This window comes from Colletotrichum lupini, chromosome 9, assembly GCF_023278565.1.
Source record: "Colletotrichum lupini chromosome 9, complete sequence".
Lineage (NCBI taxonomy): Eukaryota > Fungi > Ascomycota > Sordariomycetes > Glomerellales > Glomerellaceae > Colletotrichum > Colletotrichum lupini.
In genome coordinates this window covers 3,290,178-3,312,489 of record NC_064682.1, presented here as the reverse complement: position 1 = coordinate 3,312,489, position 22,312 = coordinate 3,290,178, and the positions used below count along the sequence as shown (strand labels likewise).

The 22,312-nt window shown below is 54.4% G+C and overlaps 8 protein-coding genes across 8 annotated transcripts; 6 read left to right on the top strand and 2 right to left on the bottom strand.

Annotated features, from left to right (window-relative positions):
- Nucleotides 1-199: 199 nt before the first annotated feature.
- Nucleotides 200-491, top strand: CLUP02_16858 (uncharacterized protein; the record flags this gene model as incomplete). Its single annotated transcript, XM_049295776.1, has 2 exons — nt 200-355; nt 417-491. The coding sequence occupies 2 exons, from the start codon at nt 200-202 to the stop codon at nt 489-491; spliced, it is 231 nt and encodes a 76-aa protein (XP_049152923.1).
- A 1,313-nt stretch (nt 492-1,804) lies between these two features.
- Nucleotides 1,805-3,630, top strand: CLUP02_16857 (cytochrome P450; the record flags this gene model as incomplete). The annotated part of the gene is made up of 5 exons (XM_049295775.1): nt 1,805-2,063; nt 2,121-2,241; nt 2,309-2,665; nt 2,731-3,405; nt 3,465-3,630. 5 exons carry the CDS (start codon nt 1,805-1,807, stop codon nt 3,628-3,630), a joined length of 1,578 nt encoding a protein of 525 aa, XP_049152922.1.
- A 1,304-nt stretch (nt 3,631-4,934) lies between these two features.
- Nucleotides 4,935-6,310, top strand: CLUP02_16856 (uncharacterized protein; the record flags this gene model as incomplete). Its single annotated transcript, XM_049295774.1, has 4 exons — nt 4,935-5,120; nt 5,182-5,684; nt 5,742-5,809; nt 5,892-6,310. The coding sequence occupies 4 exons, from the start codon at nt 4,935-4,937 to the stop codon at nt 6,308-6,310; spliced, it is 1,176 nt and encodes a 391-aa protein (XP_049152921.1).
- A 1,619-nt stretch (nt 6,311-7,929) lies between these two features.
- On the top strand, nt 7,930-8,832 carry CLUP02_16855 (endonuclease/Exonuclease/phosphatase; the record flags this gene model as incomplete). Its single annotated transcript, XM_049295773.1, has 1 exon — nt 7,930-8,832. The coding sequence occupies one exon, from the start codon at nt 7,930-7,932 to the stop codon at nt 8,830-8,832; it is 903 nt and encodes a 300-aa protein (XP_049152920.1).
- A 343-nt stretch (nt 8,833-9,175) lies between these two features.
- On the bottom strand, nt 9,176-10,899 carry CLUP02_16854 (methyltransferase domain-containing protein; the record flags this gene model as incomplete). The annotated part of the gene is made up of 4 exons (XM_049295772.1): nt 9,176-9,900; nt 10,011-10,468; nt 10,538-10,746; nt 10,864-10,899. 4 exons carry the CDS (start codon nt 10,897-10,899, stop codon nt 9,176-9,178), a joined length of 1,428 nt encoding a protein of 475 aa, XP_049152919.1.
- Nucleotides 10,900-12,207: 1,308 nt separating this feature from the next.
- CLUP02_16853 (O-methyltransferase) lies at nt 12,208-13,707 on the top strand (the record flags this gene model as incomplete). The annotated part of the gene is made up of 4 exons (XM_049295771.1): nt 12,208-12,541; nt 12,615-12,741; nt 12,808-13,274; nt 13,391-13,707. 4 exons carry the CDS (start codon nt 12,208-12,210, stop codon nt 13,705-13,707), a joined length of 1,245 nt encoding a protein of 414 aa, XP_049152918.1.
- A 1,342-nt stretch (nt 13,708-15,049) lies between these two features.
- CLUP02_16852 (uncharacterized protein) lies at nt 15,050-16,021 on the bottom strand (the record flags this gene model as incomplete). The annotated part of the gene is made up of 1 exon (XM_049295770.1): nt 15,050-16,021. One exon carries the CDS (start codon nt 16,019-16,021, stop codon nt 15,050-15,052), a length of 972 nt encoding a protein of 323 aa, XP_049152917.1.
- Nucleotides 16,022-20,429: 4,408 nt separating this feature from the next.
- On the top strand, nt 20,430-22,194 carry CLUP02_16851 (uncharacterized protein; the record flags this gene model as incomplete). Its single annotated transcript, XM_049295769.1, has 8 exons — nt 20,430-20,479; nt 20,531-20,594; nt 20,655-20,764; nt 20,973-21,132; nt 21,248-21,547; nt 21,608-21,649; nt 21,708-21,980; nt 22,039-22,194. The coding sequence occupies 8 exons, from the start codon at nt 20,430-20,432 to the stop codon at nt 22,192-22,194; spliced, it is 1,155 nt and encodes a 384-aa protein (XP_049152916.1).
- Between the last annotated feature and the right edge of the window lie 118 nt (nt 22,195-22,312).

Genomic DNA, 22,312 nt, shown 5'->3' with positions numbered 1-22,312 from the left:
CACAGCAATGTGATCATCTGCTAGCCCTGTATTTCAACTGGCGTCTTGAGTCAATCCAGGAATTCACATTCTGCCCTACAAGTATAAGATATCGAAAATGTCCTCTACAACTCTACTTCTTTTTCTCCTCGTCATTGCATTACCATCATTAGCCACAGTTCGCCACCAAGCCTCACTCTCACGCACCATTTCGCCCAACATGCAGCCCATCACTCTCGCAAACCTCATCCTCCTCGTATCGGCTCCCCTCGCCTTGGCGAATCCGGTCGGCGAGGCGGCCTCTGCCATCTTCGTCAGGCAAATCAACTGCTGGAAGGCCAATTGCGGTGGCGCTGGCGAATGCGCTGGTAGCTGGGTACGTTCATCATTAACACGTGAAAAAGGCTATGAATTGATGCTAATAATTGACTCCATAGTGCTGCGTTCCTTGGCAAGCAGCTGATGGACCGGCCTGCAAGTGCGCTCCTCCTGGTGACACCAAGTACTGTTAAGGTCGCGAACATTCTTCAATCATCATCATCATCATCATCACCATCATCAAGAGCAGTCCGGTGCAGGGTGCCCCTTTCAATATTTGCGGAGTGAAGCATTCAGTGAGGTAGTTACATGTTCTTTTTTGGACTGCAAGAAATCTTTAGTGGCCTTCATAGAAATCGAAGATCCTCATCTGAACAGAAGACCATCCACAAGTGGAAAAGAACTCACTTCCACCACTATAGAGCCTTCCATTTAGTTGCCTCTAATTATGATTGCTCCAAATTGCCAGATAATCCATGTAGCGCCTCAAATACCGAACTGTGGCACCACCGGAGTGGTAAGCACGGTGTTCAACGGAATTTTGGCAGGCAGCCGGCGCCGGGTACGGCAGTGCCCCGGGGTGGATACCCGGCCCCGCAGGCCGATCGAGCATGATTGTCGGCTCAACTCACTCGGTGCGTTGTCCGAAACTCCGGCCTGCCCACAGGCTCCATCACTCATGATTTCCATTCCCTTTCCAGAGACTGAGCGGGCACTGAATACGACTCCCCGCGCCCATCTACACGTGTACCGAATGACGCTGGCTGCAACGTAATTAGGGGCTTTCATATGGCCGAAAGAAGTCCGGGGTCCCACAACTTGAACAAGGGGATAGAAAAGGAGGGTTTCCCATGGCCGCAATCTTCAGGGATCCTCATTCTTCAACCAACCAACTGGCCGGGCCCAGAAAAGAAAATCTCCATGTAGCCAGCTCCCCCTCCCCCCTTAGCGGGCCGTTTGACATCTCCGAGTTAGGCAACTTTGGTTCAAGTTTGAGCCACCGAAAAAAGCCGTTGCGCCCTAATTCAGGGATTGCGTGTGTCGTTGCAGCGCGAACAGACAATGGATTGCTGCCGTGCGAATGTCAGACCATCTATTCGGATTGCCTAGAACGCCCATGATCAGTTTTCCGAGCCCAATTCGCCTTACCCTTCACGTATGAGGAACCTACACCGACAACTAAGAGACATCTGCCGTTCTTCGGGGTTTTCTTGCCTGCGCGTCCCGTTGATCGCTCATGCCACCCACCCATGTCTCCAACGTTGTAAACCTCGGTGCTCTGGCTTTTTCGGGTGTAGGTCAAATGCAGAACGTGTGGACCGCCCCTTTGACTATCTTCATCCCACCCCGGACTCTCCACACATTCTACCGTGGCGCAAGTCTTGGGAGATGTGAGAGAAGAGACGAAGAAGAATGCCCTCCTCCTCTGCTCTCTGGATTCCGTGATTGAAAGCTTCCTTCTCATCCTTCCCAAGTTCCCGTTCCCTGGCGAATCAGGAATAACACAATGTCAACCATCGAGACTACGTCGTCGCCCCTCGACGTCTCCTCGTCGTACCTCTCGGCCCGTACCGTGCTCGGTCTTGCCGGCCTATGGCTGCTATACCAGGTTGCAAAGGCGCTCTACAACATCTCGCCTTTGCATCCTTTGAGCCACATTCCCGGACCTAAACTGTCTGCAGCCACATACATCCCCGAATTTTACTACGATGTCATTCTTTTCGGTCGCTACACCAGGGAGATTAGCCGCATGCACGAGCAGTATGGTAAGTCCAGCTGCACTCTTCGGGAGACTCAAGACGAAATCTAATGTTGTCGCAAAGGCCCCATCGTCCGCATCAGCCCCCACGAAGTACACTGCAACGACGTCAACTTTTCAGATGATATCTACGCCGTCAGTGGTCGCAAGCGCGACAAGCCTGTCCACCAGATTAACGGTTCTGCGTGAGTACTTCATACGTAGATGAGAACGCCTAGGAGCAGTAGTGCTTATCAAACATTTGTTGTATAGCTTGGGCGAGTCTGGCTTCGGAACCGTGAACCATGATTCGCATCGCGTTCGTCGCATCCCCCTGGCCAAGTTCTTCTCTCGCGGCAATATTGCGCGCCTCGAAGGCGACGTTCACGATCTGGTCCAGAAGCTTTGCGACAAGCTGCTTTCTCAGCGGGAGGCTTTCGACGTGACAATGGCTTACAGCTGCTTCACCTCTGACGCTATCTCCGGATATTGCTTCGGTGAGAGCTTCGGTTTCCTCAGACAAGATGGCTGGTACCCCAACTTTCGGGAGCCGACTGCCTCCATCCTGAGACCTGTCTTTGTCTTCCGATTCTTTCCCTGGACCAAGTCCTTTGCCGTTCTTGGAGAGTGGTATGTTTGCTTCTTGAGCCCATCTACGATTCCGAGACGCAATGGAAGATGCTAACTCTCAAAAGGCTTGTGGATTACTTACCTGCCGACATTGCCCTGCTCATCCGCACGCTCAAGATTGATATTCCCAACAAGGTGAAGCACACCAAAGCCGAGCTCGACGCCGGCATCCGGCACGAGCGCCCCACAGTCTTCGGGTCCCTCCTGGAGTCAGACCTGGAGCTGCTCGAGAAGAACCCACAGCGCCTAGCCGACGAGGCGGCCGCCGTTGTGGGCGCGGGAACCGAGACCACCAGCTGGGCCCTGGGTGTCATCACGTACCACCTCCTCACCAAGCCCCATCTGCTCAAGAAGCTCCAGGACGAGTTGAAGGCCGTCGTCGACGACCCCAAGCACCTCCCCGGCTGGACGAGTCTCGAGAACCTGCCTTATCTGGGTGCTGTCCTCCAGGAGGGCCTTCGCCTTTCGTACGGTGTCTCTGCGCGTACTGCTCGTGTGCCTACTGAGGAGAACCTGGTCTACCGCGGCGAGTTCAACAAGAAGCCTGTCGAGTATGTCATTCCTGCTGGCTACGCTGTTGGCATGTCTGCTGTGATCACGCACCATGACGAGACTGTGTTCCCCGACTCGTATCAGTTTATTCCCGAGCGCTGGCTGGACGAGAACAACCAACGCCGAAAGGATGTTGAGAAGGGTATGCTTGCCTTTTCCAAGGGCAGCAGATCTTGCTTAGGCATGAAGTGAGTTGAAACCTTCTTGACTTGGTGAGAACCGTGTTTGCTGACTTGTTTTTGAACAGCCTTGCCTTGTGTGAGCTCAACTTGTGCTTGACGGCGCTTGCTCTGCGTGTTCTACCCAAGATGCGTCTGTATGAGACGACGGACGAGGACGTTGCTTACGATCACGACATGTTCATTCCCGTGACTAAGCCGGGGTCGAATGGCGTGCGGGTGACGATAGTCTAACAGTCTTAGATTGTTTCCCATGGTTAGACTTAATTATCACAAGTGCCGCGTTCGCGGCCGTCTTAGTTTATTTCTTAATCTCAACTATTCCAAAAACATGCATACCAGCCAGAGTGGATGCCCTCGTCTCGCTACGCATAGAAACCCCCGTGCATGTGTGCCCCAGGATGAACGAATAAACCTATTCGGGACGGCTCGGGTTGGTTGTCTCTTTCTTTCGAGCTTTTCACAACCGGGGGGCGTTGACCGGTCAGATCAGAACTGGGCATATCACATCTTGGAACCCGAAAGCGGCAGAACGGCTCGTCTTATCCTCGTACGAGATGACCGTCCAACAACGGCTCCCACAATTCCATCGTAGAATACTTACTGTGGCCGGCGATGATCCCAATTGTGGCCCCCTTCGACGTCGTAGTGATCGACATGTTTCAACCCCCAAAAACGATCGTGGCAGAGGAATTCGCTGCTCCAACTAGCGCCGTTCTGCCATGCGACATGTCAGATCCCGTCATTGGTTGACTGTCAAGCCCATCCTTCCATGCAACTTTTTCGACGCTTCTCTTCGGACGTTGGTGATGTCTTTCGCCTAGTGCTGTGGAGTCCTTGAGCGGTGGATGCTCATCCTCTTGCAACGGACCCCTGAGCGTTGTGCCGCCTTTGCTAGCGGCCCCCAATTCCAACCAACCCGAGCCTTCTCGGCCTGAAGACCGTTTCCTTCATTAGTGATCATTGGTGACGGGAAAGTGGGCAAATAAGACCCAGTTCGAGAACTGCTTCTTGACTTTTTTCCTCTTCCAGGCCATCCGGTTGCCATGGCCCATGGGTCTATGGCCCCCTTCTTGTTGGAAGGCGGTCCCTGTTGGTTGCATCAGGTTTTCTCGACCAGTGGCAAGCCTATGAGCATCTACGAGGTCTATGACAGTTCTCGAAGTGTCAAAGTGTCAAAGTAGCGCCCCCCAAATGTTAATATCTGGGGTTGCATCCATGGAAACCAGGAACATGATCCCCGGTTCTGATCTTTTCGAGCAGTCCAAGACCCAAGACTACCACTGCTACGCCGCCTCCTACTACCGGGACTGAATTTAGTTCCCAAGCGGCCCATCCTGCTCCCCTGCATTAGTGGTACAGATCTGCAGGCTGCGGCTGCGGCACTTGAAGCCCCGAAGAGGGTTCTACCCGGAGGTTTATAACTCGGGGAGTGCCTACTTTTTGTTGTCAACACCACATTCGAAAACCGTGGCGTGAGGGTGGATTGCTTCTTAACGAAAAGAAAGGATTTGATCAAAGACCACGTGTCGCCCAATATGTCCTTGTCAACGAATGTCGACCCCGATCTACGAATCCTCGAGCCGGAGCACCTGCCACTAGCCATCATCATCATATCATCCGTCTTCCTCGTCATATCGGTGATATGTGTCGGCGTACGAACGAGCGTGCGCCTCGTTGAGGGCACATTTGGCCTAGACGATGGACTGATGCTCGCGGGAACGGTATGCCACTCTTACAATTTCGAGGAAACCGGATAGCTTCGCTAATCTGCCCTGTGAAAAGGTGGTTTACGTACCAAGCGTGGGACTGACGATATACGGCTGCCTCGTCGGGTTGGGCACGTTGCAAGAAAAGCTCAACATGTGGATGTTTTCAGAGGCCCTCAAGATCTACATCATCTGGATCTTGATATACGTCGTCGCCCTCGCCCTCGTCAAGTCATCCGTCTGCCTCACCATCCAAAGAATCATTACGACGAACAATGCTCTGCGCATCACGGTCTGGGTCCTGCTCGGCGTCACGTGGGCTTCTTTCATGATCACTTTCATCGGAACGCTGTTATACTGTCAGCCGGTCGAGGCCATCTGGACGCCCACGATGATTCTCAGTGGCGAAGGAACGTGCAGCTCTGTTGATGTCCTCATCGCCATCGGCCACGTTGCGACGAGCTCGGCTATTGTGACGGATTCGGCTTTGGTTGTTGTGCCTGCTATCATTCTCTGGGGCACGCAGATGAAGACGCAGACGAAGCTCCAGGTCTTTGGACTGTTGTCCTTTGCCTCGGTGTAAGTTTGACCATTGCAGGAAAGCAGACCACGACATCAAGACTAACGCAGCTCCAGGGCATCTATCATCACCATGGTCCGTATCCCCTATGTCAACAAATTCAAAGGCCAGACAGACCTTCAATGTGAGTAAAGCACTCCCCTTCTTCCGGTTCCCAAGAATCAAATCCATTGCGTCATGGAAAAACTGACCAGGGGCCTTTCCAGTCTGGGTCGCCCACACGATGCTCTGCTCCAACATCGAGACCGGAATCGGCTGCATCGCCTCATCGGTCCCCTCGCTACGCCGTTTCATCGCGCGAACTCGCGGCACGTCGGAAAAGACGAACCCGAGCGGGAGCGGGACCAAAACGGGTCTCTTCACCATCGGAAGCAAGCCGCTCGAGCCCAGGAGCCGCGACCGATTCCGCAACCCGACCGACGTGGGCTTCAGCCTGGCTACGGTGCACGGCAGAGGGGACGAGACCTGGGAACGCCTCCAGGACGGCGACTCGGATAAGGGGGATTTGCTGCCGAGTGACCAAAAGGGCGGCATTCACGCGCAGTACACATATCAGGTCGACATTGAAATGTCACACGACATGAGAGGTTCAGGTGGTCGTACTGGGTCTGTGGATCGTCACTGAAAGGCAGGGACGTGAATACCCGGGTGGATGTTGGAATGTCGAAGGTACGGATGCTAGTTTTCAGACTAATGTATAAAATCCTGTAGAATATCCACTTGGGATGCAACCTTACTCCAACCCGACGTGCGCGTTTTGTCAACGGAAATTAATCAAAAACCAAGGCAGTGGCCAAAATAACTGCAGCAGAAACCCTCCCACTAGCCAATGGTGACCCAAAAACCCTCATGGTTTAGCCTCTGTTCCGCTTCTTTGACAGCAGAAACTCCACATGGGTGACAAAGAGCAAATGGGCAGAAAAGATCCCACCAGGCATCATGAACATATTGGCTGTCAGCACACGTGTTTGAACCCTGTCCCTGCAAGAAGCTCTGCCCCTGAACGGCGCTCTGGCCTCTTCAGCATCAATGCATAAATGAACTGGATGGAGCCCAGCTTCCAACGGAGGAACACCTGCCCTACGGCCCAGCCCCCAATAATGGATCGGGAATGTGGGTGGACGAGGAGGAGAACCTCGTGGCTCGTATTATTGATGAGTTACGCACAAAGTGGAATATCAGGCTTTTATGTCAGTGCGAGACAAGGCAGACCCGATAGCCGAGCCAAGAAGAGAAGTTGCTCGTGGTTGTGAACCTGTGTCGATTCTCACTACCACCTATAGGTACTGCAGTAAGAAAGCAGTACGACGGTGGGGCTTGAGTACAGGGGAAAAGTAATTCGGGCAAAATTCCATATCCAGTCCGCAGCTCGCTGACGTGATCTGATAAGACTAAAAAGGAGATGAATGATTGTTGAAGATGTTATGTGTTAAGCGGTGAACCAACCCCCTTGGAAACAGCGTCTACGGCAAATCTTGGCAAAAAGAGAGTTTCGGTGCTCGTCGAAATTCAGGAGCTCTGGCAATTTGCTGAGGCGCAAGATTGGGATCGAGTGTCTTGGCTGACGGGCGAGATATCCATTCTCATAATCCCATGAACCTTGAAAAGACAAGTTCGAGGCCCAGAGCCTCAGTGCCAAACAGACAAGCGCAGCGATCTATGCCTCAACCGGGTAAGCTTCGAAGAAGCTAAGAAGGGATGATGGCATGGAGCTTTTCGAGCGACTTTTTTGAGGCTCAAGAGCTCCTTCTAGTGATGATTGTTAAGTTCGTCAGTAAGCCGATAGACTAGACGCGGGCTCCGAGGGGGAGAAGCCCGATGCCGTGCTGCCCCATCACCTTGAGAAGGCCTCCGACCCGGCGTCGACCCCTCCTTGGCCGGATGGTATCCACTTTCTCGGCGAATGAGCGGCCACTGGGATCCCACGTGAACCCGGAGCCCGCCGTCGATCAGAGAAACGTGGGTAAACATTGCCGGCCTAATGGTAACCTGAAGGGGAAGGTCAAGAGATAGACTTGTTGAAATAACGATGTGACGACGACCTGCAGCTGCGAGCGTGCCATCCGGATTCTCAGTGTGCTTCCCCTCACCCGATCGTATTCAACATGTGTGTTTCGAAGAGTAAAGGTTCGGGAAGCCTTCAGACCAGAAGTTCTAGTCATAAATGCTGTTCTGGTTCCATTCATTGTGTACTGCCGTGCCACATGTAAAACGAGTCTAAAGCGTACTTCCCTCCAAGCAGCAATGAAGTCTTACCTGGTCACAACGTTGTTATTTGGAGCGAGCCTGGTCAGTTGCCAACCATCCGACCTCGCTCTACGCTTCATAACCTACAACATCCGTTGGGCCACCCCAGACCCAGGAACCAACGAAGCACCTTGGTCCGCCCGCAGACCTCGCCTCTTCTCTCAGCTCAACTACGAGACCGCAGCCCGGCCCGAATCACTTGTCTGCATGCAAGAAGTTGTCGAAGAACAACTCCTCGACATCGCCCAAGACCTGGGCCAAGCCTGGTCCCACGTCGGCGTCGGCCGTGATGACGGCGTCGCTGCCGGGGAGTTTTCGCCAATCTACTACCGGCCGGGCACTTGGACTCTCACGGAGAACCGGACGTACTGGTTGAGCGAAACACCTGATGTCCCCGGGTCCAAGGGCTGGGACGCCGCGCTCCCGCGCATCGTCACCGTCGCGTCGTTCCAGCATGTAGAGAGTGGACTGCCGCTGGTGTATATGTGCACGCACTTTGACCACGTGGGCCAGGTTGCAAGGGAACATAGTGCAGAGCTCTTGGTCGGCTTGGCGAAGGAGTGGGAGAACTCGACAGAGGGGGCTGTGCCGGTGTTTCTGGGCGGCGACTTGAACATTGAGCCGGATAATGCGGCGTATCAGATTTTGATCGCGGATGAGAACTTGCACGATGTTCGGGATGTAGTTCCTGAGTCTAGGAGGGTGGGATACTCGAAGACGTACACTGCGTTCACGGATGACACGTCGGATGATACGTTTCTTGACCATTTGTTTGTGCGCAATCCGGCGGTTAGAGGGATGGAGTTTTTGACTCATGCGGTTCTGCCGAACCATTTTGACGATGGTGTGTATATATCAGATCATCGACCTGTTGTCGCTGATGTTATGATTGATGTGTAGATCAACGGGAGATCTCAGATCGTGCTGGGAGTACTTCTAAACTAGGTGAGGGGCACATCTATTACCCTCAGCCAGCGACTCCTTGAGACTCTAGGTACCCTATATAGACGGTCTGCTTGATCGTACTGTCTTCATCCACCATGAAGGGCATATGAGAATGGTGGCTTGCCACGTGATGAGGTATCTGTGGCACTCGGTACTGATAGTTCACGGACATCTTGGTCCTGATGAAATCGAATGAATCCTAAGTTGATGGCTGAGAAATCCTCCTCCCAACTCCGTACAACCTTGGGGCGACCACTACTAAACTCCTATACCAGCAAACGCCAAATCTCTCTCATATCTAGTAGCTGTCATGAGGCTTCTGCCCGAACACCACATGGAACGTCAGATACGAGTGTATCGACACATTCATCAGGCTCTTCCGCACATCAATCAAAAACACCTCCACCTCAGCAGGACTCCATTTGAGCCCCCTTGTCAACGGCGCCATACTCACGGCCTGAAGCGCATCAATGAGCATGCTGCGGTTATACAACCCAATCGTCTTGAGCTTCTGGTCCCGCGGCCACGTCCCGATGGGCACCTTCCACACCTTTTCAACAACATTCTCAAACCCACTCTCGCGGAGCATCTCCGAGTTCCTCTCCATCGCCAGCGGGTTGATGCCGAAGCTCCGGAACCCGGACATGCAGAGGTCCACAAACTTGCCGTAGCCGTACTCCTCGGGCCCGGGCATCGTCCCGTCGTCGCACTGCAGGACGAACCGCAACTCCTGGAGCTCGACCCAGCCGCCGGGCTTCAGCGCGGTAAAGGCTTGGGAGAGCATGCGCGGCCAGTTCTTGACGGCCATGCACATGTGCCGCGCGTGCACAAAGTCGAGGGAGGATGGTGGCCAGACCCATTCTGCCTCTGCGTCGTCGACGACGAAGCGGACGTTGGGGGGTACCCAGGTTGGTTGGATTGGGCTCAGGTCGATGCCGGATATGTCTGCTTCTGGATACTCATCGCCCACTTGAGATGGTGTCAGTACTTGCTCAAGGTCATTTGGGCATTCAAGACTGTCGTCTGGTGAAGGGTTGTCCAGACTAATCGTCTACATGCCATCATCTCTATCATGAAGACGCTATCAAAATAGCAGACTGAAAAGCAGACGATCAGGCGAAAAGGGAACTCACTATCAATAGCCCAGATCCCCGTCCCCGTACCAATATCAATAATCTTTTGCGGATTCTCCAACGGCGCGCAATGAAGCTTTCCATCCATGACATTGACGCACATGGCATGCTTCATATCCTCGCGCTCCTGCTCCGGCTCGTCGTTGGGCATCAGGTACCGGCCCTCCATGTACTTGTGATACCGCCGGGTGTTCTCAAAGACGTAGTCGCGCACGCTGTTGGATAGCGACGTCGAGGCCGAGTGGTTGCCGATGCTGCTGCCGTCGAACCCTTCGTCCCAGACCTCGTCCCCTGCCCGCGACGACGCGCCGTCATCTTCCGTGTCGGCCTCGACCACGTTCTCCGCTTCAAAGTCCTGCTGTGGTGGTGTCTGCCGTCCGCCCGATCCTGATCGCGAGCGGTGTCCCGATTGAGGCAGAGGGGGGGAGGGTGACTTTTCGGGCTGGTCGGCTTCTGCCCTTGCTGTGGTGGTGTCCGCCATGACTTGTGCGATGCTGGCTCAAACCAGGCTCGAGAAGAAGACGTACGAGCGGCTTATTCTGTCCCGTTTCCCTTCCCGCGGTTCCTGCTCGACTCTATCACCGAGGAGCGATTGATACCGCCGTCTCCGATCGACGTCGCCTGGGGTTCTCAAGTGAGGGCTCGTGTGTCTGGCCAGGATGTGCCCAAACTGGACGTTGAACTGGAGATTCGCGAACGTAAGAATGATACGGAGAGGGGGAGCGCGTGCTGGGGTCTTTGACCAGGTCCAGGAACATAAGTGTCTTTCTGTCAGAAACCTTAAACGGTTCCTTGGGAGCGGCACCCCGTACGTAGGAGAAAGGCAGAGTGGTTAGGGGGGAATAACGTGGACCGAGCCAGTCTGGTATGAGCAAAGTCGAATGACCATCTGGCGAAGAAAAAGAAGAAAGTGGAAGACAGGAAAAGCCCACAATGAAAGCCGTTGAGACCGGAGTTTCGGGGTTCGTTTGTTTCTTTTTTCTACATTCCTTACCCTACGGCTTCGGACCTTTTGTTCTTGTCTGTCAGCGGCACATCAGCAGCAGCTCGACGAAAAGGAAACGTCTGGGCCTCTGAAGTGTGTCTGCGTACCAAAGTGGCATGTCGGCTCAGTCGACTTTAATGCCCCTGCGCCATCCTCTTTGCTCAACAGACCTATCAAGCTGCGTCCTGAACAACTTTAGCCGGGTTTGGTAGGAGACCGGCGCCACGGTCTAGAAGTGTTAGTACAGAGGCCGATTCCTTTTCTCACCAGACTATTTCCGGAGCGTGGGCCATGAGCAGAATAGCTGGACACGGCAGACTCCTCGATTGTGTCTGTGAGAGAGCTGAACGCTCTGCCGTCATTCAGTGGCGCTCCGAGATGTCTCTGTTCCTCCGTCTTGTTTGGCCGGGTTTCTTTCAAGCACGCGGTCCTTCTTTCTCCTCTTCCCGCCCCCCCCCCCCCCCCCCTCCTCCTCCTCTGAAAGTCGAGGTCCTCCAGCCGCCGGACCGTCAGTCCACGTCTGTGGCCCCCCTCTTCTTTCACTCAATTCTTGTGGCTCGACTGGTTGTGCTGCTTTAGCTTGACAGTAGCGGCGTTTGCGCCATTGGCTAGCCGGTTGAAACCCCTCCGATCCTTCGAGGAATGTGTCCCCAATTCATGCAGAAACATGTAGGACTGGACGACCGCGGAACGTTTTCACCGACGTGGGTTGAGACACCACACCGAGCTGCCGCATCCAGCTACCGTCCATCCCTGGACGTAGCATCACCGCATCGAGTGAGGAGAAGCTTGGGAACTTGAGGCGCATCAGGAGGGAAATGCGGACCAAAGGTTCTTCTTTTGCGCGCTTTTCCCTCTCCCCTCAAGTCATTACTCCCCTCTCCGATCTCAACATTCATTGCTGAAACTTTATGTGCGCTTGACTTGTTACTGGACGGCACAGTTCATCATCCCATCTCACCCACATTCCGTACTCATACATTCTCCAACAACGCGACGCCTGTCAAATCCCGTGTGCCCGGTTTCCCGTGCGGCGTAGTCAACTTGCTTCCCATGCAATCACACCGTTGATCTGCAAACCTGCAGCAGAATCCACATAACTTCGTTCGGAAAGGGAACGTAATCACATTCCCCGTGTAACACGGCCGTGCAAATCCCGCGCCGCTCAGCGACCCGGTAGAACTTTGTTTGCTTCGGGGTCCCACACCGAAAATGACAAGCGACATTGGCGCTCAGATCCGGGAGGAGGCCGCGGCAGCGACGGAAGAAGTCAACGCGGCCCTCCAGAGCTTCGTGACGAGTCCCGGACCGTCCGGGGGTGACTTGGACAAGGGCCAACGGCGGCGCATCATCGATGCGGCGAATAAGCTCATCAACGCCGTCAAAGATCCCGGCGATGAGTGGTTCGATGCCACGGCGCAGGTCGCGCAGCTGGGCGCGAACAGGCTCTTTTGGGAATGGAAGGTTTATGATCACATCCCATCCGAAGGCAGTATCTCGTACGGTGAACTAGCCAAGAAGGTCGACGCTGATGTATCGCTGATACGTGAGTTTGAAATGCACTGCCTCAGGGCCAATCCATTGAAGCTATTGGGAATATTCTGGTAACACTTGTTCAGGACGGACTGGTGGTGTGTTAACTTCAATGGGCATCCTACAACAAGTCGGCGACGACTCCGTCGCGCACACAAAGCGCTCTCGCATCTACATCGACGGTCACCCAGCGGGACAAATCGTTGGCATGGCGTCTGTTCTCTCCCTCCCATCCCTCAACCATTGCCCTCTAAATGCCTTACTAACACCCTAGTGTAGATGGGAAAACGGCCTGGTGCCGTACGTCCACATGCCAGCCTACTTTGAAAAGTATGGCCGCAAGGAACCGCAGACTCTCGACAACGTCCCGGGCACCTACGCATACGGCGTGCCAGAGTACGGCTGGTACGAAATGCTGCAGCACGACCCGCCGCGGATGCAGCGGTTCCTGCGCGCCATGGGCCCCATCGAAGAGAAGATGCCCATCTCGGGTATCTACGACTTTGGGTGGGTTGTCGAGTATGCTCGTGAGAACGCGGGTGACCGGCCGCTTTTTGTCGATGTCGGCGCGGGACGGGGCCAGTCTATCAAGGCCATTCATCGCGAGAACCCTGGGCTCCCGCTAGAGAGGTGTGTGTTGCAGGATCGTGCTGAGGTGGTGGAGGCTGTGAGGAAGCTTGATGATGAGGATATGAGGCTGGTGCAGAAGCAGATTATTGATTTCCACAAGGAGCAGCCTGTTAAAGGTGAGATGATATCTTCTCGAAATTTCGCTGGTTCACCGCTTGGTGAAGCCAGATGCACTTGCCTTTACATCGCAAGGAGTCTCCAGGCTGGTAGCTGACCGTGTCATGACTTCAAGGTGCCTTGACCTACTGGATCCGCCGGTGTTTGCACAACTACGGCGACGAGCTGGGCGTCAACATGCTCCGCATCATCGCCGAGGCCATGGCGGAGGACAGCCGGCTCCTGATCCAGGAGGACGTGATGGGGAACCCGCCGCACTACACCTCCACGATGCTCGACTTCATGATGCTCACCTTTGGGGGCAAGCAAAGATCGCTCGAGTGCTGGACCGACATTCTCGGGAGGGCGGGCCTCGCGATCAAGAGCGTGTCTACGGGTCAGGGACCGTGGCGGCACCTTGCCGTGATTGAGTGCGTCAAGGCCGCGAGGTGAGGCTATCTTGAGTTTGAGGGTCGAATCTCGGGATGAGATCGGAAGTTTCAGTAGTCCTTGTGTGTCCGCGCGAGGAGGATTGGGTTCGCGGCTGCGATGCTTTTCGACGGGACTGATGTGGCTAGGATAGGCGGTGAAGTCGTTGATGTGTAGGCCGACGAGAGAGAGACCAGTAGATAGCAACTTAATATGACACTATCAAAGATCGACGGGAGACAAGAGGTGGTTGACTTCAGCCTCACGCATAACGTGTATCAGCAACATCGCCAGCCTCTGCATTCTCAGGCCTGAAGTCGGATGCCATGTCTACAGGACCCCTAGCTAATCGGTTCCGGTCATCACCGGAGTCACCGTTTAAGCAAGAAAGGACTGGCATGAATCTCGGCTAGCCCCTATTAATACTAACCCCCGGCCCCGGGGAAGAGCCGCAAGATTCCTAGCGAAGCCCCCAAAGCGGGTCGTGATAACTCAATTCTTCACCGCTTCTTTCGCCCGGAATGGCGGCTTGTCCGGTCCGGTCCGCCTAATGTGTTCCGGCTCCGGACGGGCGGGAGGACACCAGGCTTTTCGAGTGTGCAGACAGATAGGCTCATGTAGGCTTTTTGCAAATGGGTCTTGGAGACTAGCGGTGTATGCAGAGATTCAGTGGTGTTGCAGTAGGCTGGAAGACGTTGACACTATCTGCCACAACATCAGATGGCAGTTTAATGGGAATATCAGATGAAAAGAGCCTCACTTGTCCACGGGCAAGTATGATTGATGAAGGTCACGGCCAATGACATTGTCAAAGAAGGCATGTAAAATATGATGTAGGCGTGTATGTGGATATGTAATTGAGTCTCTTGGAGACTACATGTGTAAATAACTATCAGTCTGTATACGAGTAACTGTAGCCCTCAAAAAGACATTTGTTTCTCTGACTCGCTTCTCTCCAATCTTCCAAGTCTCGTGTCGTCGTCTATCATCTATGTGTCGCTATGCCATTCTGATACTCAAACTTAAACTTCAACTCTCTCCGTGTCTTCATCCCCCGTTTCCAAGAGAATCTCAACAACCAGAACAATAAAACATTAAAAACAAGATTATGCAATAAAGAAAAGAAGGAAACAAAAGTATGACGAAGAATCCAACGATACCAAATGCTGGGTATAAAACGCCAATGCAGCCTTGCCCAGCCGCTTGTGCAAATGCCGCGCCGACTCAATGATGTCAATGCAATTCCCATCCCCTTTCCAATCCATGATTCCGAAATCAAAACCCCAAACGTTCAACACCAGCATCAAAGACCAAAAAGGAAAACGACGTAAAAATCAAGCAAAAAGCGTGTGAAGGTAAAGGAGACTCAAGCCGTCTTGGAGCGAGTCCACCCAAACCAACCCCTCTTCCGCCCACCACACCCCTTCTCGCACGGCATGTCCTCATCAAGTTCGAGCCTGTACCGCCGCACACTACCCGTGTCGTCGTCGAACGCAACGTGCTTCTCCTTGGGCACAAAGCAGTCCGGAACAAGATGCCTCTTCATCCACCCCTTGACGCCCGTCCTCGCGGCGTCGATGGCGGCGTACTCGAGCCTCCGCGTGCGGTCGCTGGTCCAGTAGTGCGTCGCCTGCGGCGGCAGCGGGGGCGCGAGCTCCGTGCATTCTTGGCTGTCCCGCTGATGCTGCTGGGGGTGGGAGTGACTACCGGGCGAGGAGAGGAGGAGCTGGCGCTGGTCGAGCTCAAGATCGTCGCCGCGGCGCGAGGGCCGACGGGCGGCGAGTTCGACGTCTGTTGGATGCGCCGGGAAATGGAAGAAGGTTGCTTGCGGCTGGGCGTGTGGGCGTTGTTGGGGGTGGTAGAGACTGCTTCCGCTAGTACGTGCCGTTGTCGCCGGGTACGGGCTCGTCTTTGCTGCGCGGCGCACCGTCGGACGACCACGGGAGCGGGGGACAGCGGCGGGCGTGGAGGAGGACTGGGAGGATGAGGCCGTCGATGTGCGACGGGGGTTGGAGAAGGAGGACCGCGGGGGCAGGGACTCGTAGCCCGAGTCTTGACGGCGCATCTCGGCGGGTTCGGGTTCCTTGTCCTTGTGGTGTTGCGGGTGCGGTGACGGAAAGTGGTGGTAGTGTGAAGGGGCCGGCGCCGGGGCTCGGATCGGGGCCGAGGTCGGGGCGGGGACGGGGGTCTTTGATGGCGGGGAGCTCGGGGCGTAGAGCTCTACGTCGTGGAAGCTTTGGTAAGCGCAGGTGTAGTACGTCGCGTCGGAGCCGGCGACGCTGGCGCGGGATTCAGTCCGGAAGGTCATGTTGGTGGGGAAGGGTGAGAGGCGAGACATGTTGTGTGGTTTTTGTTGTCTTTATCGATGTGGGAATATGTGTTGTTGTGCGTTTGTGCGTTTGGCCGGTGAGAAGAGTCGAACGGGTAGATGTTCTCTCACGCAAGCTTCAGGCGGGGTTTGAAAATGCTTTGTGACTAAAGGTGTATATGATGTTTTTTGTATAATAGAACTCGGAACGATAGAAAGTGAATTCCTCGTCATGAAGCCATTGGATGATTTCCCTCCTCACTTGATCGAGCACAGGCGAAGGAAGAGATGCGATAGCGAAGCTGGTTGCGCTTATTGTACTTCTGTGACGAATTGGAAGAAACGCGATGCCGACCAGCGAGCTTTTAGGAACCAAGCTTCAAGCTGCGAAGGTAAAGACGTCGAGTCGAGGGGATGAATCTCGCTTGCGGAAAGGCCTCCCAGGGACACTGGGGAAGGGGGAGGGGAGGATGTTTATTGTATTAAATAAACCCCAGTTGACGAGATGATGAGAGAAAAAGGCGGAGATGAGGTACGAGATTTGAACGGAGCGTTCGATTGTGTGTGAAGTTGCGGTCAATAAACGAAAGGAGAGAAAAAAAACCTAGACCCCTCCGATGAGGGTCCCCCGTTTCTAGGTTCCTGTTGATCTGACGACAAAAGTGTCGGAGTGGACTCGTTGGCGTACTGGCTCGACAGTTCGTCTCGTGGAAAGCCCCCTGTTCGTGGCCCTTTTTGGTAACGCAGTACAGGAGGAGAAGGGAAGTGTTGTTGTTTTGAAAGGCGGGAGATGCAGGTCCTTACAGGGCCAGAAGTGGACGATGCAACTATTGCGAATCGAGAACGGGTACAAGGCCTATTTTGTGTGGTGATCGTGAGGTCCTGGTGCTGCTGGGTTTGATAGACCCCGGTCGAGGGTGGCAGGGGGAGTTGTCGTCGTGGGCGGGCTAGAGGGCCGTGATTGGGTCAGGATGTTGCGGTGAGGCGCCGATGGGGTCTCGTGGTGCTGCAGCTGGGACCTGGGATGTCTTGCTGAGGAATGGAGGGGGATGTGAGATGTATCGATCGATGGAGTGTATGGAGGCGGGCGGCGTTGGCAGCTGCTGGTTTGACCAAAGCCCTCTCTCTCTTCTCAGTCTTGCTTCTGATACTGAGACTGTTGTTGATATTCTTTCTTCTTCGTTGCCCGCCAGGACTTTGCAGCGTGGGGTGACGGCAGAAGGGGGGTCGTCCGGAGAGAGGGTGGTGGAGGGAGGGCGCGGGATGGAAATATGTAGGTACAGACACCGCCTCGAGAAAGAAGCTTGGAGTTGTTTGGTTGGGTTGATCGCCGTTTATGCGTGGGCGGATGATGTGGCTGCTGCTATGCCTGCCGGGATGAGCTGCGAGGTTATCCCCCGGTACGGATTGGCTTTTTTGTCTTTCTCGTTGGCGTCGGTGGGTAAGGGGTGGTGCTTGTTGTTAAGAGTTGGTTAATGCGGGAAGCCCACTGCGACGATTGAACAATGCCAATGTCTTTCCCGTCTTGTCAAGGTCGGAAAATGTGTGCTGGGCCTGGCAGCGGAGACAGGTTGAAGGGGTGAGGGATGTAATTCTTGTAGATGGCTGGGAAGGTTTATAGGGCGACAAGTAGCCGTACTGGGATCAACGGAGCAGAGAGAATGAGAGGGAGGTAATGCAGAGACCGCGTACGGGACACTACTGAGTCCTTACTGAACGGTCTGAAGAGCAGCAGGGCAAGCCGGCGGCCAGAAGATCAGACGAGGAGGGGGGGGGGGGGGTGTGAAGTCCAAAGTCGTGTGCTGCTGCGGGACGGGAGGGGGGTAGTAGACAGGCTGCAGGTGCAGCAGGTGGCCAGGTGGGCGAAGGGCGGTTGTAACTTGTTGATGAGACGACAAGCCGCCGATGTCAAGAAGCTCCAAGTTCTAGATTCCGAGGTCCCAAGGCTGTCTCAATATGCATGTCTCAAGACCACACAAGTGTAAGAGACAAGTTGCGTGAGCGGACTGGGCAGGGAAACACGGATCGAAGATGAATGAGCAGATAAAAGTGGCGCGGTGATATATCGGGAATTAGAAGTGAACAGCGGCCGAAGAAGTTCGAGTCTGCAGCGCCTTTGCACAGTTTTTACCGGCACCAGGTCCCGATCGACCTTTTCTTCAGACGCAGGTTTGTCCTTTGACAAGAGAGCGGGAGAAAACCGAGGAGGGTAGAAGCCTGTACGCCAACTACAGAGAAGAGGGGGAGGGGCAGAGGCCAAAGGACAGGAAAGGAAAAGGGAAAAGGGCCTTTCGTGTCGCAGAGTTTCGAAACTTGAGACGATGATGTAGTCGCCCGGCGATGCGCTACACGCTAAGAGATAATCCCAGCGATAAAAACCGCATCTTTGGGATGAGATGAGAGAGCGGTACCTAAGTGCTAACTTGGACGGTTTAGAAGAAGCAGCGTTAAAGGCGAGCCACCGGCGACGGACTGGAGTCGAGTTGGGTCTAGAACCTCTGGGCGTTGTGTTGCCCTCCAGGCCTCTTGACGCAACACGGTGGAGATGATAAAGATGGGGGAGGCGAGTCACAGTGGGTGGGCACTTGGGAAGCAAAACAGTAACACAAGAGACTTGCAGAGGCACAGAATATCCACTTCCAGCATGCAGGTGGTAGTGAATTTTGCCCTCTCGCCCGCTGCTGGCGGGAGGCGTTGCGCTTTACGGATAGAGGATTCGCGTTGATCTTTCACGTTGTCGTCTCAAGTTGCGTTGCGGCGCCTCTCTGTTCATGCAGCTAATGTTCTTTTTGGGTGAAAGGAGAGAAGACTCAGAGAGGCTGAGAGGGGCGCCTGGTGTGTGCTTGTGTGTCATGGCTCGTGTAGTGTGTAGTGTAGGTACCCTTTTCTAGACCGTACTCGGCCTTCATCCGTAAGAGGAACAGCTCAGGACCATAGAGTTGGCCTGCAATTATTGTCTGTTTTGCTATGTACCTATGATGGGCTTCATGCGCGTGGTTGCGTGCAAGTGAGAGACTGCACATGCGAGGCGGCGGATCGCGGAATGGGTCCCTGGCACAGGAGAAGGGTTGTAGGGCCTGAATTGCGTAAAGCGCTGATGTTGTTGCAGGAAAAGCTCGACAACTTCCGAGGAGGGGGCTTAAATCCTCCCAAGCCTCTCCCAGTCGGAGTAGCGGTGACGCACGAGTGGACGCGTGTGGGATGAGATGGGCAGAGTTGAGAATCGATATGATGAGATTGAGGGCAAATGAAAGATACGAGAAAAGTGAGTAACTGAAGATGAGATGAGAACTGTAGTCACTGAAAGAGTGTGTGCTGAACGCGTGTTTGTTTGTGTGATTGAAAGAGGGCATTCAAAGGCTTGACGGAAAAGCCTCCATTTCGAGACGAGGATGGCCCGGCGACGTGGTGTTGATATCACTCCACCTTTGATGCGCTGTTCGACGGCTCATGGAGATGGAATGAGGGCTAGCTCTTTCACACTATTGAAGAGACGACCTGGGAGCTTAAGACGGCCGGAGAGCAGCCCGAGAGTTTAAGTCGCGGCGACTAGAACAGTAGGACGGCGGCGCTGCTTCTCTAGCTTCACTTTGCTGCGTGAATTGACGGGCGGGAACGGGATGGCGGGCCTTGAATCTCGTCAAGTCATGTCAGTGAGCATACCGTACCCTTTCTCTACCTGAGAACGAGGCACTCCCAGCCGGCATGAGCTTCGGCTCTTTTTCTTTGAGGAACGCTGTTACTGAACAATGAAAGAGCCGAGAGCTGAAAAAGCTGGGCGTCAGTCCTCGGTTGGCGCGACTATGAATGTTTTGTTTGTATTAATCAGACCAGCAAAACGTCTCGCTTCGTTTCTTCTGACGTTTCGGTCCACCCGCTAGCTTCGTTCACTCTTGACAGTGACAGGTACGACGTTTTGACTCTCCCTTGGCTTTGAGTGGGTTGGATGAGCGTGCATTCACGGTCAAGAACGATTGAAAAAGAGAGTCAAGGCGAGACGCTGTGGGCTGGTCGTGCAGGGCGGCAAGGTTCTCCCCCATGTCAAGAAAGTCTAGAGTTCCCACGGCGGCCCCTCACTGGGATTCTTCCCGCGCAACCGCCGATGTCGCTAGAGCGCCGGGCAAGGTCCAGGCATGGAGTTTGGCGGAGCAAGTGGTGTGTGTGCGGAGTGGAAGAATGAGTCGAACGTTGTGTGTGTGTGTGTGTGTGTGTGTGTGTGTCACTGTGTTGCGCCTTCACCCCTCCTTTTGGGCTGGCTCTGCTTTCCTGGGGATTTTCGTGAAGGAGGGGCAGAATATTGCGAAGGAGGGCTTGATTAGGGCTGGTCTCTTTGGTAAAAGGTTGTAATGCCAAATGCTTAATGAAAGCGAGTGAGTTCGATGCCAGTGAGCATGAACGAATGAATTATGAGGATTGTCTTTCATCCACCCCCATCATCATGCGTCTCTCCGTAAAAGGCAATATGAGCACCTCTTACTTTGGTACTATGTAGCCTTCACGAGACGACGAGGTGGTATCGCGAGGATCACGTATCACAAGCCAAAACAACATGCCCGTTGCTCAGAACCATACAGAGGAGGAACATGGGGATGGCAAGGAAATAGTCACATGAGTGAGTGCGCGCAGCAGCTGCAGAGGCAAAGCTGGTGTGAGACTACGGTAGCTAGCACAAGTGTCATTCATTCCCAGCTTGATCTCGACTCTGAGAGCGCGTCTCTTGACGGATGAGAGGCCCCTCACCACGTTACCCAAGGCTCAAATTATTGGACGGGGGTACTATTTCCGTTGCAGGATTCAGCGGCCTTGTCATTCGCGGCGCAGTTGATAGCTCTGCTCTGAGCTTCAGTGGTTGAGAGTGAGACAGGCAGTCCCTGATCTCCTTTTCACATGTCAGACTCATCCTCCATTCACACACGCATTCACTCACACCCTCACACATCACTCACACGCATCTTTGGCTTCTGCTACCACACCACTCCAGGAGTCAATTGACCCTTGGATTGGACGCCGTCGCATCGTCCCTGATTCACACCAGCCCAATCATCGCCTACCGCGTCAACCTGAATGTATGCCGCCTGCTGCGACCTGACGTGCCGACCCAGGAGGAGGTCACCCAGCGGTCATCGTACATACCCGACCCCGTGGGCAGCGATTCGCTTCTCGCGTACATGAATCCATCCATCCATCCCATCTCATTATCGATTGATGGATGGATGGGTAGATTGCCGTCTATCTTGCGCGCCTGAGATGCGACAGGCTCTCATCCTCGTCTGTCTGGAGACCAAGTGCTTACAAGAGATACTTCACACGAGGGCGACGGAAGCCTTTAGGCCAGCCTCAATAATGCGAATGAGCGCATCGCATGAGTCCTCCGTGAACCCACGCAGCTTTGCTCAGCCACCGCACGTTGAAGCTATATCCATGCCGACCAACCTTATTAACCAACTGCATAGTTTCCAAACGGTCCCGTCAGCACCAATTATCACACGAGGAAATCCAAACCTACAATCTGAATCAGGTCGTTGGATTCCGTTCTTCGTCCGACCCTCCAATTCCGTACGGGTTCGCCAGCGCGGGACCACAGCCACCTACGATCGACCACACACACCCATCCAGACTTCAGTCACTTCCTCCACGAAGCCACCAGTCCCAGAACTGGTAATGATCCTCGAGACCACGAGGTCACGCTCACTGCGACTGGGACTGGACTGGCCAGACTGGGCTTGAACGGCCTTGCGCGAACCAGGCCGGGCCAGCCAGAACTACGCAGCCGCCTGGCCCTGCCGTCTTGAGACATGCGTTCTATTTCCGACTGGCTGTCGTGAATCCTCCTGCTGCTGAGCCTGCCACTAACTACTGTGCTGCTGCTGTGTGTTCTGGCGATTCAAACTATTACCAACAGCGTGTGGCTGCCAAGGCTGCGTGTCACCAGCGCACCGCAAAGACATTGACGACGCCATTATCACAGGCTGCCGAGATGCCTCCCGCTGTGAGTTGCTTTTTCCACATTCCAGAGAAACTGGCCCTGCTCTTCCAGCAAACTCCAGAGTCCGAAGTCTGCCCTACTTGACCTATCTGACCCCCATCCGACCCCCGCCGATGAGATCAACCTTTCCCCTCCCTCTCCCGATCCCACCCCTCCAAGGCTCTCAGCCGGGTCCGCATGCCTCATCGAGCACGCCCGTGGACCACTACCGGGATGATCGCTGTCAGCACCCTATCCTCCCCGTGCGGGGCGGGAAAGAGAAGGATAAAGTGCGGATAGATGAGTAAATCGTGGAATTTTAGGCCCCTCCCTTTCCCGTACACTGCCGAGATCCT